The sequence below is a fragment of the Pyrus communis genome, chromosome 15, assembly GCF_041283825.1.
Source record: "Pyrus communis isolate YQ-2024b chromosome 15, ASM4128382v1, whole genome shotgun sequence".
Taxonomy (NCBI): domain Eukaryota; kingdom Viridiplantae; phylum Streptophyta; class Magnoliopsida; order Rosales; family Rosaceae; genus Pyrus; species Pyrus communis.
In genome coordinates this window covers 8,983,665-8,996,160 of record NC_142579.1, presented here as the reverse complement: position 1 = coordinate 8,996,160, position 12,496 = coordinate 8,983,665, and the positions used below count along the sequence as shown (strand labels likewise).

The window sequence follows — 12,496 nt, the reverse complement described above, 5'->3', positions numbered from 1 at the left end:
ATAAATTTTGTGCAACTGTATGACACTTGGCACGACCAACTTTTGTTCGTCGCGCAAATAGTTAAATGAAGTAGTGTAACTTTCTATTTCTATTTGTGCTGAAGGTTCACAGCTCGGAGGCTGGTGTCATGCGATGAAGTTTGGAAGCTGGTGCATGTAGATGTGTAACATACTAGGGCGTCTGAGACTAGAAGATTGGTTTGGTGAGTGGACTCTTTTTCTGATTTCTTATATCTTAATTTTGTTCTATTGGATTACATAGAAGTTGACAGTAGATAAGTTGAAGTTGTACAAGGGGTTGGTTGTCTATATGAGATGTGCATGATGGTGAATCAAACTCAGGTAATTAATTCATTAAGTTAGTTCTCTCCCTCTCTAATTTTTTTAACAACTAAATCTTGTTCTCTTTGTTGTTTGTATAGAGAGTTTGCGAAGTAACCAAAGGTCCAAAGTCCCACAAGATATTGGTTCACAAAAACTGGGAGAAGCCTAGAAAGTGTAGAAACAAAACACTTTCTGTAAGGATTTTTTTTTTTCTCTCTCAAATCACATGAAATTACTAAGATAAATTTCCATTTCTACTTTTACTGAACTTATTGTATTAATCTTCCATTTTAATTTGTCCTGAAATCAATTTTTTTTTTTTTTTTTGTGTTTTTGTTATGCGGTGCCGGTGTTGATTATGAATTATGTGGCAGTACTCATTTTCTTGGATGGAAACAATTAAAACTAACCAAGGTTTCAAATTATTATCCAAGATTTGTAATCTCTAAAAACATAAATTATAAATTTGAACTCAGAATTTAGGTGCTCAAGTTGGCATCCATTTTAAAAAATGTAATTTGGATTTTGGACACCGATGACAAAGAGCATCTTTTCTGACATAGTCACATCAAGATTAAATTAATTAGGAGTTGACTCTATTAAATAATTTAAAATTTCTACCACCAACTTGTAAACGGTGGCGATTGTGGCATTGGAGACTGCTAGGTCTTGACACCGAAAACGGCGTGCAATGAAATCAATGGAAACCAATGGGAACGGTGTGGTCTAGCCTGTTTTCTAGTAGTGCAGTCTCAATATCATTTTCAAATGGAAGTTGTGTTTATCCCATAATATACCGGAACAATTTAATTATCATTTCACATTTTCTCATCGCCTTGTCAAGTCGACTTCATCTAGTGGTGACTCACTTGTTTGGTTTGAAGAACCCTCAATGTTAATAGAGAGGTATTACCAAGATATGTACCCTAGTTGATTTCATTCAATAATAATATCAATTCTATTCTTGAAACCGTTGATAAACGTGACCTAGTTGCACGTCCAAGTAGAATATTTTGCTTTTAAAAAAAAAAAAATAGATAACCATAATTTGACAAAAATGATATATAGCACATATAATACATGCATGAAAAAAAATATTACTATCTAGATATTAATTTAACAAAAGACATAAATCGCTTTAGATTAATACTAGCAACATTGTATTAAAATTTTTAACCTTCTTAATTAAGTAGCCATTTCAGCTTTTAAAACAATAATACGTAAGTACTAACTGATAACGTTGAGACATAATTAACTAAGAAGCCATATCAGTTTTTAAACGAGTATTAAGAAATCGTTACACATTTTTCAATCTCTTTAATTTGATTCCGGTGCATATCCTGGTCCCTCTGTCAATTACATCAATTCGTGCATGATTCATTCAAGGAAAAACTTCTGAATAGCCAGCAAAAGGCTTCTCAACATTGATACTTAAATCTCGTGTCTTTCACCAGTCCTCCTTTGGAAAAGGTACTAATTGCTACTATTCTATCTTCTATTTCCGTTTGGAAACGAAGATCATTTTTTTTTTTTTTTTAAGTATTCTATCTATTGATTTTAGTTTTGTTTTCTAAAGGAAAATGTAAACCATCTTATCTTTTCAAGCAATATATCCAATAATTTTGTTCGATTCAAGTTTAGCAGATGTGGATTTATTCTTCTATTTTGATTAAGGCTGGTTCGATATGGGATACTGAACCAAAAATGGCATATCAAATCCCGAACCGAAAATTTTCAAGACGAAAATCTCATGACCGCTCTCGAACCGAAATTTCGGGATTCTTGAAATATTTTCAGTATTTCGGAATTTCCTGAAACCAAACCTGTATCAGAATCCAAATCATCTAAATTGAAATTGAAATCATCCGAACCTGCATTAAAAATCCAAATTGAAATCAAGGACATAGTGATAGTGAATCAGTGAAGATTTATGGTAGAGAGAGACAGAGTGAAAAGAGAGACCTAAGTCCTCCTCCTGACCCAAGCCCCCAATTCAAAACCTTAACCTTAATTCGAAATCCCATACACACAGAGAATCACTGGAGAGAATCGGAGGTGGGGATGAAGCTGTGAGGTGTGGTGGCGGCCAGAGTGGAGACAGTTCGTTGGAGTGAGATTGTTAGAAGGTGGGTGGCTGCTGAGCTTTGAATCCGAGAAAAAGAGAGAGTTTAAGGCTAAGTGAAGGCAGATGAGAAAGGCAAAATGAAATGAGAGAGAGTGAGAAGGGATGTGTCGACTCGGTTTTGGATTCAGTGGAAGGAAAGGTAGTTTCGATTTTGGAGTGAGTAGGGGTGGTTTCTAGGTTGTAGAGGGTGAGAGAGAGAGAGAATACGAGAGAGATGAGATAGAAAATAGAGTAATGATATTCATATCATATTTTTGTACTACATTTTCATATCACCTTATGTGGCATTTGATGTGGACAACCACATCATTTGAATTAATCAGTTTTTTTAATTTAGTTCATTATTTAATAAACTAATAATTAAAAAAATGGTTAATTAAATGATAATTGTGGTATACAAGAAGTCTTTCTCCTTCCTTTCCTTAGGTTTTGCAAATTTTTCAAATAATGTGGCTATCCACATCAGATGCCACCTAAGGTGGTATAGAAATATGGTATAAAAACATAATATGAATAATATTACTCTAGAAAATAAGTGAGAGATAAAGGGTTAGGTGGTTTATGGATTGTTGAGAGACCCATCCATCCCATGTGCTTGATACAATTTTTGTCAACACCACACCATATTTTAATTATTTTAATAATATAATAGTAGTCATTACACATTCCAACACACGCACACACACATATACATATACATACATACAAATATATATATATATATATATATATATATAATATTAGTAAAGTTTGGTTTGGGGATAACGAATTATTTCAAAGTGTCACATCGAATCTCATACCAAACAATTCGGAATTGGTTTAGTTTTGGTACCAAAATTTTCGGTATTTTTTATTCGATATTTTTTCGGTTTGATTTCAGTATAGTTTGAGATTTTCGGTATTTTTTTTTCAACCCTAATTTTGATGCATGGTTTTGACATGCCTTAGATTATTAACAATATATATAATTTGGCAAAGCTTTAAAGGCTTTTCGTTCTAGTTGTCATAGATCAAAGTTTGTACGCCGGTTGTGTTGTGACCAGAGCTAGCTTCAAGATCAACCCCAGGTCCCCAACCCTGGCTAGTGATTGCTTTTCCATTCGCGCGTTTTTTTAATCCGCCTAATTGGGCCCATGAAAACTGGGGACACTTTTTGCTGTTGTCAGAATGTCAAGCTTACTTCCTTCATCGTCATCCAAATAGAGGGAAATAGTATCGCTGAAAAAATAATAATTCTGTTCTAAAATCTTTTAATTGTTCTTTTATTATTATCAATAACATGTTCGCTTATTTTATTTTTATTACAATTAGATTTCTAGTGGTGTCATATTTTGTGAATAATACAATTTAGAACAAACGACATTAAATATCTCTCAGATAAAGTTATATGGGAAATACCTTCATAGAACAACCCTATACATGTCTGACTTATCATGCTTGAATTTGTTGAAAAATTGAAAGTAAGATTTCGTTGCTATTGTTTTAGATCATTAACGAGATTTGGACATGAATTTTTGGGTTGTTAGTCGTGTGATGGATTAGGTTTAGTTGTTATAAGTTGGCATGAAGTTTTGGCCGCTATTGTTAAACTCAACTTTGAACTTAAATTGGTTCTATAAGTTCACCCCAAAAGGTATTGGTTCTATAATGTTGAGGGTATTAATCTTACATTGGAAAAAGAAGGGATTTTTGTAGAGGTTTATAAGTAGTTAGCGTACTTCTCATATTATCAATTGGTTTTATGGTGGAACCTCAACTTTTCTTATCATATCAAAGCAGGTTGTCCCATGTTTGAAGCTCAAAGGTCACACGTGCTCCATGTCATCCGATTTGTGTTGTCAACATACTATACTTGAAAATTTGTCATAGTGAGGGGGCTTGTTGGGTATTATACTCACATTGGGAAGAGAAGGAACTTGGCATGGGCTTGTAGTTGGATTACTCCTAATAGTATCAATTGGTTTTATGGCAGTGCCTACATCCATAGCCATTGAAAGTTAACAGACAAAAAAAAAAAAAAAAAAACACATCTAGGGTAGTTTCGAGTTTATGGTTATATTAGGAATGTTCATTAAGATAGATTTCATTTTCTTTCCTTTTAAGAGAGTTATAGTAGGAGAGAGAGGGGCTATAAAAATAGCTTTATTTTTATTTTTTATTTGAACGTGCGAGAGGGGGTAGTTAAACTATCTAATTAAGCTAGTGAAAAGCAATGAGCCACGTCCACCCCCCTCCCACATTTTCAGTCATGCATTACCACCTTTCTGAAATTCTGTTTGAAAGGTTTGTTGCCACACAAATATAAATACGTGCTTCATGGCAAGCTTATGACTTTGTGACCCGAGAAAACACCGCAAAAAAACCGTCACAGCATCTTTCAAATTTGTTTTGCTCAGGCAATCCATCGAAATATCCAGAAGACATATACGAAATGCATGCGCATGAGAGAGTGCAAAACATTGCTTCAATATCCAAGGACGAAATCCCGGCGGAGTTCATTAGGTCAGAGAATGAGCAACCAGGAATCACAACCGTACATGGGACAACCCTGGAGTGCCCTACAATTGATTTTAGCATCCAGGACGATGAAAAGATCCTCAACCAAATTGTCGAGGCAAGCCGTGACTGGGGCATGTACCAAATTGTGAACCATGACATTCCCAATGAGGCCATAAAAAAGTTGCAAGAGGTGGGGAGGACATTTTTTGAGCTTCCACAAGAGGAAAAGGAGCTTTATGCTAAGCCTCCAGATTCCAAGTCTGTGGAAGGGTACGGGACACGGCTTCAGAAGGAACTGGAAGGCAAGAAAGGGTGGGTGGACCATTTATTTCATAGGGTTTGGCCTCCTTCTGCCATTAACTACCAGTTCTGGCCTAAAAACCCTCCTTCTTACAGGTTAGTCGACTCACTTTATTTTGAGCAGTAATATGGTATTCTAGCTCTTGTCAAACCTCTCCTAACTTTGAGCTGGTGAGTTTGCTTGAATGTGGCCACGAGCAGGATGAAATTACCCATAAAAAAAAATATGAGTAAGTACAAAGAAAGAAAAATAAAGTGACATGTTGCACGTCTATTTTTTTTTTTTTTTTCTTCTCTCTTTCAAAAAGGGACTAGTTGGTGCATATGCCACGATAGTCCATCCTTATAGGACTGAGAAGCCTCACTGAGACATTTCAGCCTCCTCGTGACCATCATCATGTGAGCTATATGTTTTTCTTTAACACAATGATCTATTTACACCACAATATTATGATTATAATCTACATTCTCTACTTTGTAATATGTAAAATAATACAACACAATACTTAATTTGCGTAAGAAATTACATTTTAGGATTTAGCGATACATATACAGGATCACATTTGTAAATCACGTAATTAATTGGCTTAGGAAAAAGAAAAGGGAAATTTTAGTTGAACCCACATAACCTCTTTTTACACCCAACTTAAATTTTAAATGTTAATAGTCTTTTTTATCATATTGTATAATTACCATAAAATACAATATAAAATTAACAATAAAACTTAAATTTATCAATAAACTCACACCCTATAATTAAACCCACCATCACTCCTTGTTTATTCTAAACTCAATCCGGCTAAAACCCTAATAACTCTTATAGAGAAAAACAAGCTTTTTTTTTTTTAATCGATAGATGGTGCTTTTGAAGTTTTAAATACTCCAACTAAGGTATAAATCAATTTGTGAAAAAAAAAAATCATTTAATTTCAATTTTTTAGAGTTTAGAAGATTAGTATTTGCGTTTCATTTTTTTTTTCCGTCAATCCAGGTTGCACATAGTTTGTTAAACTTTCTATGGGAAATAGTGCAAATGTTATAAAAGATGTTGCAGACACCAAATTTACTTGATACGAAATCCTATTTTGCAACAATCACAATGAAAGTATTAATAATTTGTTGCAGACACCAAATTTCTTGGATACTAAACCCTTTATATGGAAAGTAGAAGTATTAATAATTTGTTTGGCATATTAGAAAGAAAAAACTATTTCTTTGGCATTACAATTTGTTGCCGTACTAGTTTGTCCTCCCATATTAAGCATGCATTAGTTACCATGCTATCATTGACCTTGCATGAATAAGTTGATAGCCCATGAAAATTAAGGGGTCTTTGCTTTACTAGGAAGATTATACAAAAAAGATCAAATAAGATGCACACATAGGAGATGCCATAGTGTTGTAAAAAAGCTCCAGATGGAAATTTGAAACTTAACGAAAAAATCAAATAAGATGCAGTGAAGTAATTGATAGAAAAATTCAGAGAGAAATTTCAAAAACCTCAGTCACTAGCTAAAAGCTTAAGAGGAGACAAAGGGCTAAAAACTTTGTTTCAAAGAGCTCAAGGTGGGAGGGGAGACAAAGGACCCAAAATATTTTTTATTTCGAGTTTCTTTGAATACACAACTTTTAAAGCAACTTCTTCTGCTCAAGAAAATCTATTATTCCTACATGCAAATAAAATCACAGGTACATGAATATCAAGAAAGCAAGGAAGATTCATAAACAAGTAGAAACTTCACCAAATTATTTAATTTTAGATTTTATTTTCTAAATTGGTGTAAAGATAAATTTACATTTTTAATTGAGTTTGGGAGGGTAATTTAGGTAATAACTTTGGCTTTAAAGAGATATTAATTCTTTAATTAAAAATAATAAGGGTTTAAAGAGTAAGTTGGGTTTAGAAAGAGGTTACATGGGTTTAAATAAAATTTCTCAAAAGAAAATTCTCACATCTTGTGGACCTAAAAAAATAAAAAATAAAAAAAGGCCTCCCCCCATCCACATAACTGCCATTCAAATATGCGTAAGCAGCCAGTTTCATTAGTTAACATTTAGCCCATAAATTTAAGCATTATGGCACCATAATTTGGATGAACATAATTTACAAGAAGTGATTTTGGTAACACCAGTAAATGTGATACAGAAGATAAAAATATTTTTGTTTTTGTCACACGATAGATTGGCTCAACACTTTTCACCACTGTGGTAAATGACCACTAGCCAGAAGATAAAAATATTAATTTGAATATAATTTGAATATAGATCCATAAATTTGATACAGAACATAAAAATATTAAATTGAATATAAGTTTCAATATAGATCCAATACACTAGAAATGAATTTAAAACAGGGGTTTTTGAACTTTAGTCCTTGAAGAAGATTAAAATTTAATAAAATTCTAGTGTTAGATTACATATTGATTTTATTCCTTTAATGTGTACTTAATTCAATTTTGTATTACATTTGGTTTTTTATATCAGCACCCCATATTAAAATTTAATATTAAATGACTTATTTACCCTACTATATAATGACAATTTTGACCTTTAGGTTTTTAAAAAAATATTTTATATACACCCCAAATCACTTTTAACGTATTATTTATCTTCTTCAACTATCAAAACTCTTCCAACCCTCCATTGTTGAACAAAACCCTAACCAATGAAACTACAAACATGTTGATTGAGAAAAATTATTTTTGACGAATGAAACACGAAATCAATGTTTCGGAAGCTTAACATGAGGTAAGACTTCATATTTTTTATTATTTTAGTGATTTTGACGACATCGATAATTATTTAATCTTGCTTTTGATGTGTTATTCAAGCTTCTATGTTCGTATTCATCTTTTAGGATGACATGGATTACATGAAGAATTAAACACCAAAAATTACCACAAAATATTAAAAACAGACGACATGTGTTTTAATGGTGGAATTAAAAACAACCCACATATGCTTTAAATCCCAGGCGGCATTTTTTGTCAAAATTCTAGTCGGCATTTTTTGTCCAAATTAAAAGCTTTATAAGATTTGAGAAATAAGGGGTGTATGTGACATCCCACATCGCCCAGGGGAGTGATCCTTAAATGTATATTCCCTTCCCTACCTAGCACGAGGCCTTTTGGGAGCTCACTGGCTTCGGGTTCCGTAGGAACTCCGAAGTTAAGCGAGAAGAGGGCTAGAGCAATCCCATGATGGGTGACCCACTGGGAAGTTGCTCGTGAGTTCCCAAAAACAAAACCGTGAGGGAATGGTAAGCCCAAAGCGGACAATATCGTGCTACGGTGGTGGAGCGGGCCCGGGAAGTGGTCCCACCCGGGCCGGGATGTCAGATTGGTATCAGAGCCAATCCCTGGCCGGAAATGTGCCGACGAGGACGTCGGGCCCCTAAGGGGGGTGGATTGTGACATCCCACATCGCCCAGGGGAGTGATCCTTAAATGTATATTCCCTTCCCTACCTAGCACGAGGCCTTTTGGGAGCTCACTGGCTTCGGGTTCCGTAGGAACTCCGAAGTTAAGCGAGAAGAGGGCTAGAGCAATCCCATGATGGGTGACCCACTGGGAAGTTGCTCATGAGTTCCCAAAAACAAAACCGTGAGGGAATGGTAAGCCCAAAGCGGACAATATCGTGCTACGGTGGTGGAGCGGGCCCGGGAAGTGGTCCCACCCGGGCGGGGATGTGACAGTGTATGTAGAAAATGTAAGGTGTATATTAAGAATGTGGGATGTGAGGGTATTATGGGGAAATATGTACCGTGTATTAAGATAATTTTTAATTGAAAAAACAAATGTGGGGTGTATTAAGTTGTGGGGTTTATTCAACAATTTGTGGGGTGTTAATAAAATAAGCCTTGCATTTTTGTTTGAATATTTACAGATATCTTATTTAATGTCTCCACATTAAATTTTAAATTTATTTTTATACATATTTTAATTCATTAATTTTGTTTAACTTCCCTCTAGTTAGTGTACCAAAATGTCCGTATCATAATATATTTTCCTAAACTAGTGTACCGAAATGTCGGTACCTAAATATTTTGTAATTAATTAGTGGCACATAAAAAATATGCAAAAACATAAGTGTATTGAAAAATCCGTACGTAAACATATTATACTAAACTAGTGTACCAAAATGTCTATACCTAAATATATTATACTAAACTAGAGTACCAAAATGTCCGTACCTAAACATGTTATGCTAAACTAGTGTATTTAAATGTTCATACCTAAATATATTGTAATGAATTAGTAGCTCATAAGAAAATATGCAAAAACATAAGTATACCGAAAAGTCTCTACCAAAAAATTTCCTTACATAAGATACTTACCATAAACTGGTGATGGAAAATGTCAACAAATAAAAACTAATTCATTTGAATTTCAAGTATTAAAATTTACAATATTTTTCATTAAATTTAATTCATGGACACAATAAAATTATATAAAAAAAAAGAGACATTGAATGTGTATCTTGGCATTAAAATAGTCTTGGGACTAAAATTCATTTTTAATCTTCTAAAAGACATTTTTCTAAATCCCTCATCTTAATGTAGATAATATCGTTTGTTCAAAATAAAAAATCTTTGCGTATATATAAGAATATAGTTTTACAAAAGAGCACTAATGTGAATTAGAAATGGTTGTTCAAATTAATGTTGATGGGTGCAGGGAGGCCAGTGAGGAGTATGTGAATCATCTCCACAAGGTGGTGGACAAGTTGTTCAAGATGCTATCTTTAGGGTTGGGGATTGAAGGACAGGAGTTAAAGAAGGCTGCTGGTGGGGATGACTTGGTTTACCTTCTAAAAATAAATTATTACCCACCATGTCCCCGTCCTGACCTTGCTCTTGGGGTTGTGGCTCATACTGACATGTCAGCACTCACCATTCTTGTTCCCAACGATGTTCAAGGCCTCCAAGCATGCAGGGACGGCCATTGGTACGATGTTAAGTACATCCCTAATGCCCTTGTCATCCACATTGGTGATCAAATGGAGGTATACATTTCTCTAGCTCACCTCTCTCTGATTAAAAATTTATTTAAGAAATTTCATCTCGCTCAAGAGTGTTAGGTGTTATGTTTCCGAACATTCTATGTGTATAATCAATCCTATAAAAGAAGCTCCATACTTTGCAACCCATTTACATATACATGCACATTATTTGTTAATCCTCCTCGACATTCATTAATCATACTTTTAAGTAATTTCATGTTTATTGAAGAGTCTTACTTGTTATGTTGCCAAACATTCAATGTCTACGATAACTAATCCTATAAAAGATGATGCGTACTTTTAAGCAACCCATCTGCTTATAGTATGCAATGTATTCAGTATAAGCTACTTTTTGAGCTACCCATGCACCATTTAGTTTTTAGAAAAAGCAGACTTTAGTCACCTTAGGGATTTGAGGATAAAATAAAAAAAATAAAATATCAGTAAATAAGAAAAACTTCCATCAAAGCATTGAGGAATTTTATAAAAATATATACCACATATAAAGGAGAGTACTTGTCAGAAAATTGTATTATTGTCATCATCTTTTAAATTAGATGTTAAATTCTATGTTGAACCCTAATGGTAGATTAGATTTTGGTTGCAAGCCAGAGCATGTGCATTATTTAAAAAGAGTATGTAGACATCATTATCCTCTTTTGTTAATGAAATTTATAAAATGATAAACAATTTGATGGTAGATAATGAGCAATGGAAGGTACAAAAGTGTCCTGCATAGAACGACGGTGAATAAAGAGAAAGCAAGACTCTCGTGGCCAGTTTTCTTGGAGCCTCCACAGGAGCACGTAGTAGGGCCTCTCTCCCAGCTTGTGAACGACGAGAATCCACCTAAGTACAAGTCCAAGAAGTTTGGCGAGTATTGTTACTGCAAGCTCAACAAGATTCCACAGTAAATTTTAAAGGCAACTCTCTCTGACTATGAGAGCGCAACGAACTTTACATGCACTTCTAGTTTTCATTTTAATTTGCGTACAAGGATGTTAGTATAGTTAACTCTTTTCAACTGTACGTCAAAGTTGAAATAATATTTGTCAGATAATCATCAACAATCAATGACAATTTATATATGCTAATAAATAATAAATGCGAACAGATAATTTAACAGAATATGAACTCAACGAATTAATATTTAAATAGACAAAACTGAAGATGGAGATTTGCATACCGCAATTTTCTTGAAACAAAACTTTCGCCCGACGGCAATTGCGGCAACACTCTAGAGGGAAATCTTGCGTTGGCTGTAGTTTGACGGACGAAGTACTTTTAAGTCGATGAAAGGTCGGTGATCGTATAAAACATAATATTTTATTTCAAAAAATTATTGAACTATTGATCGATGACAACTTCGTTGGTTAAAATATTTACTCTCGACGGCCACACTAGTCAGAAAAGTATTAAAAAACTTAATATTTATTACGTTTTCGTCGGTTTAGCATAATTTTAGCAAACGGCATTGTTTGTCGAGTAAAATTTAATTAAATTAAAAAAAACAAATTAATTAACCAAACATTAATTAATTTGTTTATTTTTTTTAATTTCCTTTAATCAAACATTATTAGATGAGCTTAGCAAAAAAAATTACTATATCAGTATTAAAATATTCAACACATTTAATTGTCCTAAAAAAAGTTGCATAAAAATAAAAAATTAAAACACTTATAAATTCTAAAAATGTCCACATAGCCACTCCCACTGGTCCCTCCTATTATAAACTTCATCGGGTGGATAGTTTAGAGTTTCTTCATGACTTTTGTAATCAAAATAGTAGGTGCATAACTCGAATAACCACTCTTTGAATTATATCATCCACAGCCGATCAACGTAATAAAGCACAAGCAGTTTATCAAAGTCAATATTGAACACCGTCTGAAATAGAAAAAAAATAAATAAATGTTACATATAAAAAACAATAAATTAGTAATTATATATAATAATTAAGTTTAATAAAAATATGGGACACTTTGGAAGCGGTCCTTAACTATCAATGTTCTTTGATTAAAACCTTTGTGATTTTTAGTTCTTGATGGAAGTCCCTAACATTAATGTAATAATGTATTTATTTTATTTTTAAACTAAAAATTAATTTTGTAGCTATTTATATTAATAAGATTTTAAATAAAATGCATAATTTATGACACACCCCGATCGAGATCAGGGCATGCTGGCTGTCACGTCGAAGTGACGTAACTATGTGCACAGTACGGAAGCTAATAAAATAATAATATAA

The 12,496-nt window shown here is 33.5% G+C and overlaps 1 protein-coding gene across 1 annotated transcript; it reads left to right on the top strand.

The window, feature by feature from the left end:
* Positions 1-4,534: 4,534 nt before the first annotated feature.
* On the top strand, positions 4,535-11,376 carry FLS1 (flavonol synthase 1). The gene is made up of 3 exons (XM_068454528.2): positions 4,535-5,344; positions 9,924-10,251; positions 10,950-11,376. Exons 1-3 carry the CDS (start codon positions 4,881-4,883, stop codon positions 11,160-11,162), a joined length of 1,005 nt encoding a protein of 334 aa, XP_068310629.2. The 5' UTR covers positions 4,535-4,880; the 3' UTR covers positions 11,163-11,376.
* The last annotated feature ends 1,120 nt before the right edge of the window (positions 11,377-12,496 follow it).